This window comes from Podarcis liolepis (assembly GCF_965112155.1).
Source record: "Podarcis liolepis genome assembly, chromosome: 3".
NCBI classification, from domain to species: domain Eukaryota; kingdom Metazoa; phylum Chordata; class Lepidosauria; order Squamata; family Lacertidae; genus Podarcis; species Podarcis liolepis.
Genome location: NC_139557.1, coordinates 73,463,454 through 73,482,114, shown reverse-complemented (window position 1 = coordinate 73,482,114; position 18,661 = coordinate 73,463,454). Strand labels below are relative to the sequence as shown.

At 41.7% G+C, this 18,661-nt stretch overlaps 1 protein-coding gene and 1 long non-coding RNA gene across 15 annotated transcripts in view; one reads left to right on the top strand and one right to left on the bottom strand.

Annotated features, from left to right (window-relative positions):
- PDE10A (phosphodiesterase 10A) overlaps positions 1–18,661 on the top strand; it is a 188,353-nt gene that overhangs the window by 148,614 nt on the left and 21,078 nt on the right. For 11 of the 14 annotated variants that reach the window (XM_083496429.1, XM_083496427.1, XM_083496419.1 and 8 more), the window contains 4 exons: positions 5,755–5,813; positions 11,825–11,876; positions 16,982–17,124; positions 18,395–18,487. In XM_083496429.1, the coding sequence (XP_083352555.1) occupies positions 5,755–5,813; positions 11,825–11,876; positions 16,982–17,124; positions 18,395–18,487 (347 nt within the window). Of the gene's footprint in view, positions 1–5,733; positions 5,814–11,824; positions 11,877–16,981; positions 17,125–18,394; positions 18,488–18,661 lie in introns of all 14 variants that reach the window. The other 3 variants (XM_083496425.1, XM_083496423.1, XM_083496417.1) reach the window with 1 other exon arrangement.
- On the bottom strand, positions 11,185–16,962 carry LOC310703897. Its single transcript, XR_014524442.1, has 2 exons — positions 13,349–16,962; positions 11,185–12,529 (listed from the first exon to the last, which is right to left on the bottom strand). It is a non-coding gene; the product is annotated as an uncharacterized lncRNA (long non-coding RNA).

Genomic DNA, 18,661 nt, shown 5'->3' with positions numbered 1-18,661 from the left:
TGCCAACTGCTTGTGGGGCAACTTAAAAACCCCACAATGTTTTATTGATTTGAAATGAATGGTACAACAGTCAGCATAACAGATGGCAATGTATATATATAGCCAACAGGTACAACCAGGAGAAACTCGCAAAGTCAGTTAAAATGCACCTTTAACATAAAGTTTTTACAGTACTGCAAGAAATATCCCCTTCATAATGTAAAGTGTGTTGCCAGAATTTAATAGGAAGTATTGTTCCTGTTAATAAAGCTAGGTTCTGGTGGGTCAAAACTGAGATATGGGCAGGGTCGTTGTCTGTCCGTCAGACAATCTGACATAGTGACATCAGATGATGCTGTGCTTTGAAGCCCCACTTGTCAGGACTTCAAAGAGCAGCCCTTTGCAAGCAGCCCTGTTCTGCTCCTTAAACCTCCAAAAAATTGGCGGTTTAAAGAGTTTAAATTGTAGGTGGGTAATTCCATAGTAACTAACATAACATTGTAAGCTTATTTATATAACATTATTTGGGTTAACATTAAACTCTTTGTGTGCTTACTGGAATGATTTTCCCTACTAAAATAATCAAGAAGCCAGGAAAATAATGGTAGATGCTGCTGCTAAAAGATTTTCTGGCAAATGAGCTGTGGCCAGCATAGAATCATAGAATCATGGAGTTGAAAGGGATCCAAGGGTCATCTAGTCCAACCCCCTGCAATGCAGGAATCTCAGCTAAAGCATCCATGACAGATAGCCATCCAACCTCTGTTTATAAACCTCCAAGGAAGAAGAGTCCACCACCTCTTGTGGGAGTCTGTTCCACTGCAGAACAGCTCTTACTGTCAGAAAGTTTTTTCTGAATGTTTTGTCAGAATCTCCTTTCTTGCAACTTGAAGCCATTGGTTTGAGTCCTACCCTCCAGAGCAGGAGAAAACAAGCATGCTCCATGTGACAGCCCTTAAAATATTTGAAGATGGCTATCATATTTTCTCTCAGTCTTCTCTTTTCCAGCTCCTTCAAGCGCTTCTCATAAGGCTTAGTTTCCAGACCCTTGATCATCTTGGTTGCCCTCCTCTGTACATGTTCTAGCTAGTCAACGTCCATGTTAAATTGTGGTACCCAGAATTGGACAAGTATGGTCTGACTAAGGCAGAATAAAGTGGTACTATTGCTTCCCTTGATCTGGACAATATACTTTTGTTGATGCAGCCTAGAATAGCATTAGCATTTTTTGCTGCTGCATCACACTGTTGACTCAGGTTAAGCTTATGGTCCACCAAGACCACTAGATCCTTTTCATATGTACAGTGGTACTTCGGGTTACATACGCTTCAGGTTATAGACTCTGCTAACCCAGAAATAATACCTCGGGTTAAGAACTTTGCTTCAGGATGAGAACAGAAATCGGGCTCCGGCGGCACGGCAGCAACAAGAGGCCCCATTAGCTAAAGTGGTGCTTCAGGTTAAGAACAGTTTCAGGTTAAGAACGGACCTCCGGAACAAATTAAGTACTTAACCCGAGGTACCAGTGTACTGCTAGTAAGCCAGGTCTCCTCCATCTTATATTTGTGCATCTGGTTCTTTCTGCCTAAGTGCAGAACCGTACATTTGTCCCTACTGAAATTCATATTGTTAGCTTGCACCCAGTTCTCCAATCTGTTCAGGTCATTTTGAATTCTGATTCTGTCTTCTGCGGCATTAGCTACCCCTTCCAGTTTGGTGTCATCTGCAGATTTGATGAGTATCCCCTCAGTTCCTTTATCCAAGTCATTTATAAAGACATTGAACAACAATGGGCCCAGGACAGAACCCTGTGGCACCCCACTTGTCACATTTTTCCAGGATGACAAAGAACCATTAATGAATACTCTTTGGGTTCAGTCAGTCAACCAGCTATGAATCCACCTAACACTTAGCTTGTTCAACCCACATTTTACCGGCTTCCTTGCGAGAATATCATGGGGGACTTTGTCAAAAAGCCTTACTGAAATCAAGATACACTATGTCCACAGCATTTCCCTGATCCGCCAAGTTTGTAATTCCATCGAAAAGAAAGAAAAAGAAAGAAAGAAATCAGATTGGTCTGGCATGACTTATTTTTGAGAAACCCATGCTGGGTCTTAGTAATCACAGCATCCTTTTCTAAATGCTCAGGTATCTATGTCAAGCTCACTGGTCAGTAGTTACCTGGGTATTCCTCCCCCCCCCTTTTGAAGAGGGGGACAACATTTGCCTGTCTCCAGTCTGTAGGGACATCACCTGTTCTCCAAGAATTCTCAAAAAAAATAGACAAAGCTCCTTTAGTACCCTTGGATGCCTCAGGCCCTGGAGATTTGAATTCATTTAAAGTAGCTAGGTGTTCCCTTACTACCTCTTTTCCTATCTTGGACTGCAGCTCCCTCCTTACATCATTTATTCTGTTCTCACCAGGTTGGGCATCACTTTCCTTTTGGGTGAAGACAGAGGCAAAGTAGGTGTTGAGTAGTTCCGCCTTTTCTCTCACCCAGTAGCATTTCTCCGTCTTCCCCACACAGAGGACCCACCACTTGCTTGTTCTTCTTACTTTGGACATAGCAGAAGAAACCTTTATAATTATTTTTAACCTCTTTTGCAAGCCTGAACTCATTCTGAGCTTTAGCCAGCCTGACTTCTCCCCTGCAGCTGTTGGCTATTTATGTATACTCCTCCTTTGTGATTTCCCCTTTCTTTCATTTCTTATAAATGCCCTTCTTAACTCTCAGCTCATCTGTATGCTCCTTATGCAGCCACACCGGTTTCCTTAGATGCTTCCCACTTTTCTTTCTTCTTGGTATTGTCTGCATTTGGGCCTTCAATATTTCTCCTTTTAGAAACTCCCATCCTTCTTGGACTCCCTTCTCATTAAGTATTTCTGAGCACAGGATCACACCCAGTAGCTCCTTCAGCTTTTTGAAATTGGCCTTCTAAAAGTCCAGAGTGCGTGTCTGACTGCACTCAGTTTCCCCTTGCCTCTGTATCCTGAAACCCAGGAGAACATGATCACTTCCTCCCAAGTTTCCGAGCACTTCAACTTCATCGATCAATTTCCCCTTCTTGGTGAGAACCAGGTCCAAGATCTCTTTGTTGGTGACAATTCACTGTCTCACGCACAAATGCCTTATAGCAAGACCCTGTGAAAATGACACTTTATTGTGCATTTGCTGAAGGTCAGCAGCAAGTCCATATGAGAAGTTGTAATGCCCATTCGAATTTAAACTTGGCTGTGGAAACCCCTCGTGATTCCCCCCCTTTCAACCAACTTTTATATTTATTTGTAGGGAAGACAAATGTTAACGAAGTCCTTTTTGTGTTTTAAAGAAGAGGATTGTATATTCATGAACATAATATTGCCAGCACCTGGTCAACAAATTTTCTTTTCAATTTCCCTCAAACTCAACAACAACAAAGTTGCCCAGTTGGCACCAGTGCTTCAGTGGCTGTTTCTGCTTCAGTGCTTTCCTTCAGAATAATTACATTTACCATAGGGGCATCATCCCCTTTGTCTCTTCAATTTAAAATATTTGAAAAAACCCCCACAAACATTTACACTTCTGTTCAAAACTGCCTTCAGCCTTTTACAGGGTTGTACTGTTAACCTGAGGCTCAGCAAGAGACCTTTGGTCCTGAGGAGAATACCTGTATGTATAGATGAGCCTGGTTATTCGGTTCAGTTTAGCTAGGGAGATGAATCAGAATGAGACTGGCTCCTTGATAAATCTGAGAGGAAGCTGGTAGAAACTTCTTCATGCTTCAAGAAAGTGGGTGAAGTTGGGGGGGGGGTCTAGTAGAGAAATGCCAATTCTGCCTTTTCTAAACCACACCCAGATTGAAGTTACTTAGAAAGTTTAAACATACAATTATATTACCTATCTTCTAAAAGCATTAACATATGTCCACCTTCCCCTTGTCTGACTTGTCTTTCAGAGGGTAAGCTTCTTGAGGGTCGGGACCTGTCTCTTTTTGTAAAACTCTGTAAGGTGCCCTGCATTGATGGTATAGTACAAATAATAAGGCCTAATAATTATTAAACTCTTAGGAAAACAAGGGGATTTAAGTGACAAAATCACAACACATATATTCTATATAAGTTGTGCACATTGTGGCGTTATGTTGCTTGTAGGAATTGCTGCACATAAAACATCTGATAGGTAACATCTCAGCACATTTTCTTCATGTTAACATCTTAAGGAAGAGCATAAATTTATTTTCATTTGTTGAGGGAGGAGGGAGTATGTGTTCTTCTGACTACATACCCAACCAATATAAGTTTTATTGGTTCATCTGATTTTATCCAGTGCATGAAGTTTCTTCTCAGTTGAGAAGAGAATGAGAAAGCAAAACTGTCAGTACAATAAAAAGGTCATTAACCTATTGTCTATTTTCTTGGAGAGGTCTTTAACTGAATATTAGGGGAAAAAATGAGAGAAATTCTGAGTCATCTTGCATGTCATGTTTCTGGTTGTTTTACTCACATGTAAAATGCCATTTTGAAAAACTGTTGTCAGATGATGAAATTTTGGGAAACTATCTTTAAAATGATATAGAACATGTTAACTACATATGAAAATGAAAGATAGGTCTGTAAGTTGACATTGTCATGGAATTACCCAAGTTTAAAGAGCAGGGCAGGCTGTTTGCAAAGGACTTTCAAGCAGCCCCATGCTGCTCTTTGAACCTCTGGCTTTCAGAGGTTCAAAGAGCAGTGTTGGAAGAACAAAACAGATTCTGTTGAGCAAGGTGCTCTCCCACTGCACATTGGTTGATGGGCAAGTGGAAGTGTGCCTTGCACCAGCAAAGGAAAAACTGGAAACTCACTTTAAGTTCCTGTTTGTCCCTTTAAGCACTGTCCATACCAGCCTCACACCTGATGTCACATATGATTTCAGATGCAGGGCAGATAGGTATGGCTTCTCCAGAATGGCTGCACAAACTAAATGGGGAGATTTGGCAGGTCATGCTAGTGTTTCCCCACACCTAGTCTTTGCTTAATCATGAACTTAGCTCTCTGCCACTGAATCAGTGAGATTTAAAAACCCAAATGGTTCTTAACTCTCACAAGTGCTTTCCTCTTAGGGACAATCAAAATCCTTTGCCTGCACCATGAAAACTTCTGTAACTCACTTTTCTTCCCAGCTACTTCCACCAGTTTAGAGTGTGTGTGTGTGTGTGTGTGTGTGTGTGTGTGTGTGTGTATCCTCCAAACTCAGTTTTTTAAAATCTAACCAAATCTGAGAGAGCTACCATGAACTTGGCAATGGTGGTAAGTGATGTAGGCCTGAGTCTGCCTCTTTCTTTTAAGAACCCAGAACATGTACATACTACTCAGCCAAAGGATTTGGTAGAAAATAATATAGCTTATTTACCTCAGTTATTGCTTGTCTTAGATGTTGTTTATATAAGATGAGTAAATGGGGGGAAGACAATCTTTCTTAGGCAGAAAATTGAGCACTTTACCTGTCTGAGCAGGTTAGTAGAACTGACTGTGAGCTGGTATCCTAGGTTTCTGCATTCAGAGTTTATATGCAGAGGAGGGCACCAACAGTAAAGTCTTCAGGCTCACAGTGTAAGAGCTGCCATTTTAGACAATTAGAAAAATACAATAAATCCGAGTTAGCATATCTGTAAACACAATAAATCTAAAGCTAAAGATGTGTATATGTATGTGTATATATAGCTAATTTTAGATAGCATATATACTTCATACTTTTGAATGTAACCTTTTGCTTATATAAGCAATAGTATTTCAAATGTTCTGGTCAGGTATCGAAGGGCCTCGCTAAGCAGACTGAATTGAATGACTTCCTGCTTGAAGTTTCAAAGTAAGTCACACTTACAACTCATTCTCAGTTAGTTGCATGACATATGCGTGATGGAGAATCATGGAAGGTAGTTAGCAAATGTCATGTCTTGTTACTGCCCTTAGTATATTACCAGCTGGTATAGAAAGATAAGCACTGAAATCTTATGCACACTTACATGGAAGTAAGTCCCATTGAACTCAGTGGAACTTACTTCTGAGTAGGCATGCATAAGACTACGTGTAAACTATGGCGGAAGAAACATTAATTCTAACTTGTTATTTATCCTGGTTTCAGTAACGGAGTGCATCTATCTGCAAAAGTCTTAGCAATAAATAAATAAATTGTACATAAACAGCAGGAAAATATAAATTCTTCATAAGAATGATTTTGTGCACTATGTTACTCTTGTGGAAAGCAAATGTATGCATTCGGCATTGACCTCAGGATGTTTTCTACAAGGTTTAGGAATGGATGTTAAATGATGACAGTTCTTACCCAGACAGAAACACTGTCTTACATTTCTTCTTTCTTATCAGTCTGAATGTCACATAAAAAGGTACACAATTTTTGGAATAATATCTGTCTCTTGAAAATAATGAAATCTAATGGCCAGCGATGCTTGAGAATGTGGAACATTCAAAGCATCTTTTGTTAATACATCTGGTGCTTATCTGTTACTGACTTTGGGTGCCTGGGACAGCTACTATATATTAACCAGGGGGAGAGAGCTGCTGTAGTAGCTTGTGGAAGCAAGGTCAGCTTGTTTATCCAGTCATGCTGCACCTGGCTTTAGGAGGGAATATTTGCTGGTGTGCTCACAGAACCAGGTATAGAGAAGCCTGCTGTCAGTGTCCTGCTGCCAATGCAAAGAGGAAGAGGATATTAAAAATGAAATAAACATTGCCTATATTGTTGTACTAAAAAAAAGTCATTTAGAGGTGGTGTAATTTGGAAGAAAAAAATGTTATAATAAGCCCAGCACATGGAAATTGCTGAAGGCAGCTAAAGCAGTTTCTTTAGCAATATGAAAGAAGATGGATAGCTTGGTCAAGTGTAGCTTATATGGGTGTGTTGGCTTTTTGCAGTATAGTGACGCTGCAGAGAGCTTGCTGGGGAGATCATGCATTAAAAAGAAAGGACTCAAAAATAACTTAAAGAAGGTTTTAATAAGAAAAACAAAAACTCCATTAACACTAAATATATTAACAAACAAACATGACCCAACCACCAACCCATCCCCCAGGGTAATGGGAGAGCTAGGTGCTGCTCCTTATATACTCTACCCAAATGCTGACACGCCTTAATCAAATACAACTCAGCAGCACCTGCTATGTTACACAGCTGTAAAGCTGGGTCTCGTTATCTTGCTCTGGCCCTTGCTCTGGCCCCTTAAAGACATACACATGGAGTGGAACAATGATGAACCTTTACATTTAAAGAAACCATTCAACATTTCCCCTGCGGTTCATCATTGTGGAACAAAAACATAAAGCATACTTTGTACATGTTTTTCATGTGTAACCTTTGGAAGAGCTTTAGTAAAAATGTCTGCAATTTGACTATCACCTGGAACATATTTAAATACAACCATTTCATCAGCAATTAGTTTCTTTACAAATTCTAAACGTAATCTTAAGACTCTAGTGCGCTGTGTATTGGTCTCTGAACACAGGATAGCAAGTCCACTCTGGGAATCAAGGTAAACTTTTACTGGTAGTGTTACTTGCATCTGTAGGTCTGCAAATACTTGCAGATACCATTCTACATCACGAGTGGCCTGAACGCATGCACATAATTCACTCTCTGTTGTAGAGAGACAAATAATGGTTTGTGTCTGGGACTTCCATTCAAATGGACAACCGTTATAACAAAACACCATACCAGACACACCCCTGCAATTATTTTGTTCTACTGCATGAGATTCATCACAGAAAATTTCAAAACCTTTGTCAATACATGTTGTTAACTGCAACCTATAATGTTTGGTATGTTTAAGGTACATTACCACTCTCTTAAGAGCAGAGAAACATTGCATAGTGGGCTTTTCCACAAATTGATGCATCTTTTAACAAAAGCTTAACTGTTTCATATTTTACACTTGGTGAATAACACAAATCATAATCTTCACCTGGAATTTGTTGAAAACCCTTAGCAACTAGTCTTGCCTTGTACCTTACAACTTCATTTTTGTCATTCATTTTAACTCTATAAACCCATTTTGAATCAATAAGTCTCATATCTGGGGTTTGTGGTACAAGAGACCAAGTGTTATGCTCTTTTAAAGAAGCTATCTTAGAGTTCATAGCTTTATACCAATTTACAGCTTGGTGCATAGGTAAATTCTGAACATCATTGTAGCTTTTTGGCTCAAAAACCACCTTATTGGCATACACAGTATTAAAATGTTCATCTGCAAATCGTTGTGGCTTCTGTCTCTTTCTATCTGAACGTCTTAGTCCGGAAGGAGAGTCAGACTCCTCAGACTTAATGGGACTGAGTGAACTACTAGTTTCAGGTTGTAAATCATCATTGTCAGACTGAAGAGGTGCCTGTAGGCTAAGCTCACGGTCAGAAAACTCAAGAGAATCTAACCTCCCCTCAGATGCCTGTGACTTTAAATCATCAAACAAATTATCAGATTCAACAGGCTTTTTGTCTTTTTCTATTAATTCAGAATCACCATTTCCACCTCCTGCTGCTGCTGCTTCCTCTTCTTCCTCAGTATCATTTATACCATCAGTATCTTGGAAAACAGCAACCCCATTCCAATTTACAGTTTGTATCATGCTTCTGGTAATATGAAATTTGCCAGTTGCTGGTATGTAAATTCTGTACGCCCCCTGCTGGTAGCCCATTAATTTTCCCTGAACACTACGTTCACCCAATTTCTGCTTAGCAGGATAATGCATAATTACATCTGAACCCCAAATACGTAGGTATTTCAGATTAGGGCGTTTTTTAAACAACTTCTCATAGGGGGTGACATCTAAACCAGAATGATAACTGCAATTTCTAACATAACAAAAGGCATGGAGCGCTTCAGCCCAAAAGTCTTTGGGCAGATTAGCATCGTGCAGATAAGTTTTAACCCCTGCCTGCAAGTCACGCTGCACAACTTCAACAAGCCCATTTTGCCAGGGACTTCGGGGGCAAGATAACTCATGAGTAGTCCCCTGCGCTTCCAGGAATTTCTCAAAATCCTCAGAAACAAATTCCCCGCCCCGGTCAGAAAACAGGTTCTTAATAGGTTTGTTAAAATGCGTTTTTACCCAGTTGCAAAAAACCTTGTACTTCTCAAATGCTTGGGACTTCTCAGCTATTGCATAAGTCCAACAGTATCTACTATACTGGTCTATGAGGGTAAGCCAGTACTTTGAACCTCCTAATGAGGGTGGGAGTGGCCCAACTAAATCACAATGTACACACTCAAATGGCTCAGTTACTTTCCTATCTGAGCACCTACCCTTGCGTGCAACCTTAATCTTATTCTTGCAACAGGATAGACATTGCATAAAGAATTTGCATGGTTTTAAGTTGAGGCCATTGACAATATTCTTTGTCTTAATTACATCAGCAAAATTCAGGTGTCCCAGAATTCTGTGCGCCACGTGGATACACCCAGAATGTGGTCTTACATTCCTCAACCCCTGGCTTAACTGTGCTGCTCTGCAATTTATAGGCGATTGGGAGTAGGTGTGAAAAAACAGTCTATATAAACCATCAGATTCCCGGGCATACAATAGACGTTTGTTCCCCTCGAAAAACTCACACATAGACTTTAAGAAACGCACAGTTATGCCTTGACGGGCAAAGCACCTTACTGACAATAAATTGTCCACTGATGGGCAGTAAATGCAGTTCGCTATTGTAATGTTTAAAGAGTCAAGTTTAACAGTACCTCTGCCAAGCGACTGCAAGACTTGTGAATTGGCTAAATGTATATTACCAATTTCCTCTTCGAAAGAAATAAACAAGCTTCGATCATTGCAGATATGCTGAGATGCTGCTGAGTCGACAACAAAAGACTTCCACTTGGCACCTTTAATTCTTTTACGATCTTTAGTCCGAGCGTGAAAAGCTCGCGGCTCGTTTCTGTCTCTACTATACGATGCCAGCTGCTGGGCTGACAACTGTGATTGACGAACAGAAACAGGCTTGGGAGTACTTTGCTTTCTTTTGGCTCCGCAGTCCCTTGCAAAATGTCCTTGCTTATTGCAGAACCAACAACGCTTTGCAGCTTTAAATGCAGTTGTATCACCACAGGTTTGCATATGGCGTTCCTCATTCTTTCTGGAAACAGGAGTGCTTATGGCACAAGCCTCCCTTCTATCCAACTCGCCCATTAATCTTGCCGTTACCCCTTCCACAGTTAATTGTGCTGGCGGAACAGCAGATATCTGGCTAGCTATACCATCAAAGTCCTCATTAAGGGAACATAGGATGATAAAAACATACTGAATATCAGGTATCTCCATGTCCCTCTGAATTAACTCGCCGCGTATTGCCTCCAGACGTCTCAAGTGTGCTGCCAAATCACCACCAGGCTGCAACTTCGTCTGGTACAACTGCTTGAAAAAGGTCAATGCAGAAGCTGACTCTTTTCTAACATGCACTGCTGCAAGACTGTCCCACATTTCTTTGGCAGTTTTCTTATTTCTTATATAGACTACTTGCTGGTCGCTGACTGCCAAATTAATTATCGCCCTAGCTTTTGCATCTCCTTTCGACCAAGCATTAGTTACAGGGTCAGGAGGGTCATCAGTTACATAGGTCCATACTTCTCTAGAGGTCAAAAGCGCCTCCACCCGAAAAGACCATAAACTATAGTTCTCATCTGTTAGCTGTGGGAAGACCAGAGCCTTCTCAGCTTCAGGAACCCGGTCAACCATTCTGGAACTCTTCCAGACCCACAAAAACTACGCTAACAGGAGAAGGAGTTTTCAAACCTTTCTTAGAGTCCAAAAATATGCAGTCATCCACTCAGCAGCTGGGCCCATAACCAAAGATGTTGGCTTTTTGCAGTATAGTGACGCTGCAGAGAGCTTGCTGGGGAGATCATGCATTAAAAAGAAAGGACTCAAAAATAACTTAAAGAAGGTTTTAATAAGAAAAACAAAAACTCCATTAACACTAAATATATTAACAAACAAACATGACCCAACCACCAACCCATCCCCCAGGGTAATGGGAGAGCTAGGTGCTGCTCCTTATATACTCTACCCAAATGCTGACACGCCTTAATCAAATACAACTCAGCAGCACCTGCTATGTTACACAGCTGTAAAGCTGGGTCTCGTTATCTTGCTCTGGCCCTTGCTCTGGCCCCTTAAAGACATACACATGGAGTGGAACAATGATGAACCTTTACATTTAAAGAAACCATTCAACAGGGTGAAATGTTAAAAAGAATCACATATGTTTGACTATCATCTTATCTACTGGATTGTATGATTATACATCTGCTCTGAACCTTTGCTTAATTGAAGGATGCCCCATCTAGTCTGGTACAGAAGTTGAAATTTGCAGCTTAGGCAAGAGAGATCTGGGTTCAGTTCCCTGTTCACTTAGTTCCCTCCTTACCTTTTAGTTTTTACATCATAGGATTGTTGTAGGGGCAACATTTTTGCTGCTATGAGCTTCTTGGAGGAAAAATAGGATACATATGTGATAGATAAGTACCCAGATGTAGAACAAACAGGTGATGGGTGGTTTGGCTTTGTCAGCACTGGCCGTTTTTATAGCACTGCCAAAGATGACAAATGAAGTTTTCTGTTAGTTCTGTGTGCATGGATCCCATCCAGCTTAGAGCTCCAGTTGCCATATGTGGTCCTTGAAGGGGCACATAGGGCACAGTCGAGCAAGATGATCAATGCATACAGGCCTCTTCAGGGAGAGGATTCATGTGGTATGGTTTCATAAATAGATGATAACCTATTGTTTTATCAGTAAATGAAAACCAGCATGGGTCATTGTGGTAGTGAAATCTATAAATGATGTTATTAATAAGAACTTCACCTATTATCCTGCAGAACCTATTTTGATAACATTGTGGCAATAGATGCTCTACTTGAAAATATCATGGTAATGTATCTTTTCTCTAATGTCAACATTACATCTTACTTTTCAAGTTTTCCTCTTTGAAATCTAGTTTATATACTGTGTCCTGATTGTGTGTCTGTTTCAAATCAGTGCATGTTCAAAGTATTACTTTTTAGAAGAATTACATATAAATTATTTAAAAATTTGTTTAGTGCTATCATAAAATAATTTGATTTGCTAATTGATATTTTTTCACTGCCTTTACATAGTGAGATCTCCAAGAGAATGTGAAGCAATCTTGGTGCTAATTGACAGTTGTTTAGCATGAATGTGTGAACATGCAGGTTCCTGGGAAGGAGGTTGCAGATGGCTTGCTCCAGTCCGACTGCTGCTGTGTGCTAAACCATGGTTTGGCTTGGTGTGTTACCCGAACCTAGGCTCATGGTTTGTCTGGCAGAGACAAACTACGAACCACCAGGGGTTCATACACTGCACCAAGCCAAACTATGGCTTAGCTTCCAGTAGCAGGAGGACAAGAGGAAGAGCAAAGCAGCCACAATCTCCTCTCCAGGAGCCTGCACCTTTATGCTCTGCCATGGTTTGGCTTTATGTTAAGTGTGAACTGAGCTGGTGACTTGTCAAATGCCACTTAAAGAGCTTTGGTAAACTTTATAGCTCACATTCTCAGTGCCAAACTACCGTATTTTTCGCCCCATAGGATGCACTTTTCCCCCTCCAAAAATGAAGGGGAAATCTGGGTGCAGGCTTTCGCTGAAGCCTGGAGAGCGAGAGGGGTCGGTGTGCACCGACCCCTCTCACTCTCCAGGCTTCAGGAAGCTCTGCGCAACCCTCAGGAGACCGGCTCCGAGGGTTGCGCAGAGCTGCCTGCAGTCCCCGGCTCAGCACAGCTCTGCGCGGCCATCGGGAGCGGGGCGCTAAGTCCCGCCCTGCTCCGGATGGCGGCGCAGAGCTGCCTGCAGTCCCGGGATCAGCGCAGCTCTGCGTGGCCACTGGGAGCCGGGGGCGAAGCCCCGGCCCGCTCCCAATGGCCACGCAGAGCTGCCTGCCGTCCCGGGATCAGCGCAGCTCTGCACGGCCACCAGAGGCCAGGGGCGAAGCCCCGCCCCGCTCCCGATGGCCGCGCAGAGCTGCCTGCAGTCCCGGGACTGCAGGCAGATCTGCGCCACCATCCAGAGCGGGGCGCTAAGTCCCGCCGTCCCGGGACTGCAGGCAGATCTGCGCCGCCATCCGGAGCGGGGCGCTAAGTCCCGCCCTGCTCCAGATGGCGGCGCAGAGCTGCCTGCAGTCCCGGGATCAGTGCACTTCTCCCCATCGCCAGCCCCACAAGCTCGGGGGACAGCGGGGAGGCAGAGCGTGCCTTCCCACTGTTCCCCGACCTGGTTCTTCCAGCCACGCACCTGGGGGGGAAATAATTTTTTTTTCTTTATTTCCCCCCAAAAAAACTAGGTGCGTCCTATGGGCCAGAGCGTCCTATGGGGCGCAAAATATGGTACTTATGGTGCTTAATACATAACTTATAGTTGCATGGATCTTTTAAAAATAGTAAATAGGTGCTGCTGTGGGTCCAATCGGGGCAGACTGTGGGGAGGGGTGTTCTCCGCCACAATCTCCATGAAAATTCTCCCTTTGCCATTCAAATGCTACTAGTATCAGGAAGAAAACTTGGTTTCATTTTGAAAGGTTTTTGTGTAGAGCAAAACAGTTCCATTCTGTGTTCTGTCAAAACTCTGAATGTAGTCTATCATCTGCTCTGGGCATGCCACATTTCTTCGTATAGGCTCTGAGTTTTCAATAGCAGGTGTGGAGAAAATTGTCACTGCCACATCCCTGCACCAGAGGCATTGCCCATGAAAAGCCCTGGCCAGCCTGGGTATGTTTTTCCAAGGTAATATTTTAAAACCACAAGTCAAAGAGCCAATCCTTAGGGAATACCTTACTGAAAACTGAGTGTTCATGCCTACAGCTTGTTTCAGATTGCACGTAGCACCCCACCCCCTTCCAGGCTGCTAATGTCAAAAACACCACATTGTCATGTCAGAGGCCTCAGGTCATACAAGTCACCAGCCTCATACAGCTCAGGATGTCCACCTCAGATGCTCCAGAAGGCATTAGTGATTTGTTATGGCAACAGTGACGGGTGGAAAATAGTGTTTGTGGATGAGATAAAGGGGCATAAATCAGATTGATAACATGTTGGCTCAGTTTAGTGTGTGTTTATTTGTCATATTGAGTGATATAGTTCTGTCCATGGCAGCTACCACAATTCACCTTTAAAGACCAAGTCATTAACAGTAGTTCCTTGAAAAATCAATCTTTCTTTTTTTAATTGAAAGGCTTTATTAATGATTATTTCATCTTAATATGCTAAATCTCAGCAATCCATAGTTATTTTAGGTTTTGCTGTTTGTCACGGAAATAAGTCATTTATTTTGAAGGGACGCTATACGTGGAGCACAGCTGTGTTGCCTCACTGAGTCGCTGTAAGTGTAAGTTAGAAACAAGGCTGAAATCCATTCCTTAGAAGATAGGGAAGAAAACTGGTTCACAAGTCGTTTGAGCAGATTTGTCTAGGACGGCAACCCTGTGTGCACTTGAGAACTCACAACTGGGTAAACATAGACTTGAGCTGCATGGCTGATCTAGAAGTTCTAGAATTTTTGCAAAGTGAGGTCCTCAGCTAAGAGCCATTAGAAAGTTAATCTTCAGCAGCAACTCACTAATTGCTGTCGGCTACTCTACGGCTCCAAGGGAGGAAAGGAGAGGAAAGATATCTTAGCCTCCCCTCTCTGCCAGGACTGTGTGTGCCTTCATCCAAACAAAATATTCTATTGTAGTTGACTTGTACGAAGCTTGCACATTACATGGGAGATCTGTGACTGGAATGGCTTACGCTTTTTATACTGAATTGCACCTAGCAGGGTTTATAACTTTTCTTGAAGCAGTAGAGTTGGGGGAGAGGAGTTGTTCAACATTTTTCCTCTGTGCCATTTCCCCAGTTATCCCATGGTGTTCCAGAGAGTTCTCGTCTTGGCCCCTGAGCTGTTTTAACATCTTCATGAGATTGCTAGGTGAGGTTGTCCAAAGTTTTGGAGTGAAGTGCCAACAGCATACACTGAGGAAACTCAGTTCTATTCCTTTTAAGGCTTGGCCGTGTATCTTATTTTCACAGAACCGTTAATGTGCTGTGAAAGTGGGGTCAGGCATATTCAGTGGCTTTCAGGGGGTGGGAGAATTATAAGAACTTTTGGTTGGGGTGGGCCTACCTTTTAAAGACAAGGTGCCCGAGGGTTTTTTCTTTTTCTTTTTTCCAGAAAAAAATGCTTTGTTGCCGCTTCACGCGGTGACTTGGCTGCCCTCAGCAGCCTAGTGGCATTCCTTTTGTAATTTGGGACACAGTGTCCCATGGGAACGATGTGTCCTGGTGCTTGTGACTGGAAAGAGGACCTTTTCAGTGATGGTCCCCTAGTTGTGGAATGTCCTTCCTCTTCAGGTAAGGAAGGCACCAACATTATTACTATTCAGAAGACAAAGCAAAACCATGGGTTTTAGTGAGTGGCCATTGATATTTTGACTGCCTTTATGAAATCTTTTGCTGCTGTTCTGGTTTTATCTAATTGAATGACTACACAGCATTTTCCTTGTTCTCCTATTTATTTATTGTTTTGATGCTTCTTTTGATTGTTGTACTTTTTTGTAAACTGTTTTGGACAGGAATAAATATGAAAGTGGCCTAAAACAGTTTTAAATGCAGAGAAACAGCAGCTAGGCATAAAAACTCACTTTCAACATAGACCTTCCCTGAGGATCTGCTTTCTGACTTGTGTTTTATATATTACTTGGGGAAACAATGGTATAATTCACTAGTAGTACAAAACCAGGAGATGAGATATATAGCTAGATAGTATTTCTCTCTGAAAAAATGCTTTTATGCTCTTCAAATTGACACTGATAACTTCTTTGAGTGGCCTAAAAGTATACTCAGGTTCATTCCACAGTGGCCTGAATCAAAAGGTCTGTAAGCAAAATTCTGCTCATGAAAATCTGCTGCTTCCTGAAGGAAGAGACAATTTCCACCAATTCCCACCCCCAACAGCTCCTTGTGCCCTCTCCACAATCTTCTGTGGGGAGATAGGAATCCTTTCAAAATAGCATGAGAGGTGGCATAGAAGTGTGAAGAAGAATAAACAAAAAATGCCTTCCCCTAATTCCATGAATGAAAGCCTTTGCTTGATATGCACTCCATCTATTCACAGAAATTGTTCTCCATTTTGAACCCAATATATTTACTATTCTCTAGATAGTAATGTTAGAACTTTCCTGTGTTTTTGTCCAAATAAGCTGCCTAAATGTAATAGAAAATAACTTTTTAAAAATAAATAAAGCTTTCTACTAAAGCAGACTAAAATGACCAGAATCTAGGATATCATACAGACCCATAACTGCTACTTTTGAGTAGTTCAAGCTTCTGGAAGATGTACCAGTTTTGTTCTCCACTAATAATCCATAGAAGAGTCTTTATTTACCTCTAAATTCATCCCAGATTTTTAAATTTGTTTCGTGCTTTCTAAAGCACCTATCTTTTCCTCTTGGAACCTTCCTTTCCCATTCTCCACAAACTCAAATATCCCAGGAGGTGCTTAAGAAAGAAGTTACTCCATCTTTATTGTCAGAAGAAGAAATAAATATATTTTAATTATTTTTATATAACAATATTTATATACCACTTAATGATAATAATTCTTAAGTGGTTTCCATAAAATAATGTAAAGTATTTATAGGAAAATTCAACAGACTTTAAAAGCAAGTAGAAACAATAAAATTATGATTATTTAAGTAAAATCAAAATTTCACATCTGGATAGGCTTGCATAAAGGATTTTTTTAAATAGCAGACATCAGTGACAATACAGTGAAGCTTCAGGCTATTTTCATGAGTATAGATAAATTATTACAATCAATGTACGAAAAGAAATATGAGTTACAAATTACTTAATTTTATAAATAAAGTAGCAACAACTATGGATTTTTATAGGGTTTATTAAAGTATAGTTAACTAACTTTTGAAATATAATACAGACTTTGTCTAAGCCCACTGTGATTAATATTAGCTCTGTTCTTTATCTGTAGATATATGCAAAAAATTTGGTGAATGCAGATCGCTGTGCGCTTTTCCAGGTAGATCACAAGAACAATGAATTATATTCAGATTTATTTGATATTGGGGAGGAACATGATGGAAAACCTGTCTTCAAGAAGACCAAAGAAATACGGTAAGACTAGTGAGTTGACTATTCTTACATGCCAATATTAATCTGTTCCATTTCTGTGTATATTTACAGATACTTTAACAATTTTTGCCACACTGATATTATTCTCATGAGGATTTGCCTCTCCAGAGGTAGTTCTTCTGCAGGTGGCAACTGCAGCACCATCAGAACAACATCTCTGATGCTATAACGTCATCATGAGTTTTGAATGACCACCTACCAACGAGGAGAGGCGAGGAAATTCTTATGCGGTGAATTCCTGCGCTTTGGCCTATGCCGACTTGTGTAGTCACACAAATCCAGAGTAGCTCAAGTTTTTCTTCTTCACCAAAAGTCAGTCTCCTTCGCTGCTCTTCTGCAGTATAATTAGGGATTAGGCCTAATTATAGCTAGATGTTAACTGTGTTGTAGCTATGTTTTGTGGCTGCTATCCATCTGAAAGTTAAGAGGCAGTCCACCTTCCCAGGAAATGGCTTTAGCCATGTATTTTGGTCTCTGTTTAGGAGATGAATTAACTCTTTATCTACAAGAGAAGGATGTATGGAGTGTTAGGGGAGGAGTAGTACCTCTAGAGGGGGACACATTGTGCTCCTTCTGGGGTAGTTTGCCCACCTTTGGTCCCTGCCCTGCACTCATCCCTCACCTGTAGCTCCTTGAAGCTGTCAGCATGTGGCAGTGGCCAGACCCCTGGAACAGCTTTGACTGGCCAGCTAAACCAGGTGAGGGTAGCTGATGGGTCTGAAACCCTGGGTGAGATAGGGACTTGAGTGGACAAGACTAATAGTTGGTTCTGTTGTCAAGAAAGCAGTTTGTGTATGTGTTGTAGAGGGAAATTAGGGGCAGTTGGGGCCACTGAGAAAGTACCTGGGAAAGTAGCCTATCTAGGAGAAGGAAAACTCTGGTCCTAAACCTCCACTGCCTTGCGATATAACTTTGGTAGATGAAAAGGCTATGGAGTAAACCCTACACAAATCCAGAGTGCAGTCCCTACCTATTGCTCTGTTTTTCTTGGACCACATCAGCGAGGCTGAGAGTGGGGTCTTGTCGTCTTGGTAACCCAGGACCTCCATACACACTGCCAGGCTTGTGCCCTGGAGAGGTCACTCCAGTGCTGCTAACGCAGCAGTTTGACTTCACCCCCAGAGGCGCACTCCATTGTCTCTTGAGACAAGACGGATGCCGATAACGGGAAGAGAAATTTAGCTGCTCAAATGTCATTTTCCTTATAAGCCTATTGCTTTAAGATGTGCATATCTCTTTATGTCCCATGCAGATTTTCTATTGAAAAAGGAATAGCTGGTCAGGTAGCAAGAACAGGTGAAATTCTCAACATTCCTGATGCCTATGCAGATCCACGTTTTAACAGGTAGGAATCTGATATGTTTACCACCCAAAGGAACTTGGCTGGTTAGCCGAACAGCAGCCCCCGCAAGTCCTGCAGCTAAGGTGTTGTGCTGGCAGTAGTTTGCCCCCCAAAGCAACCTAGCTGATGTATTCTGCACCAGCTGCAACTTCCAGACCAACCTCAAGGGTAGCCACA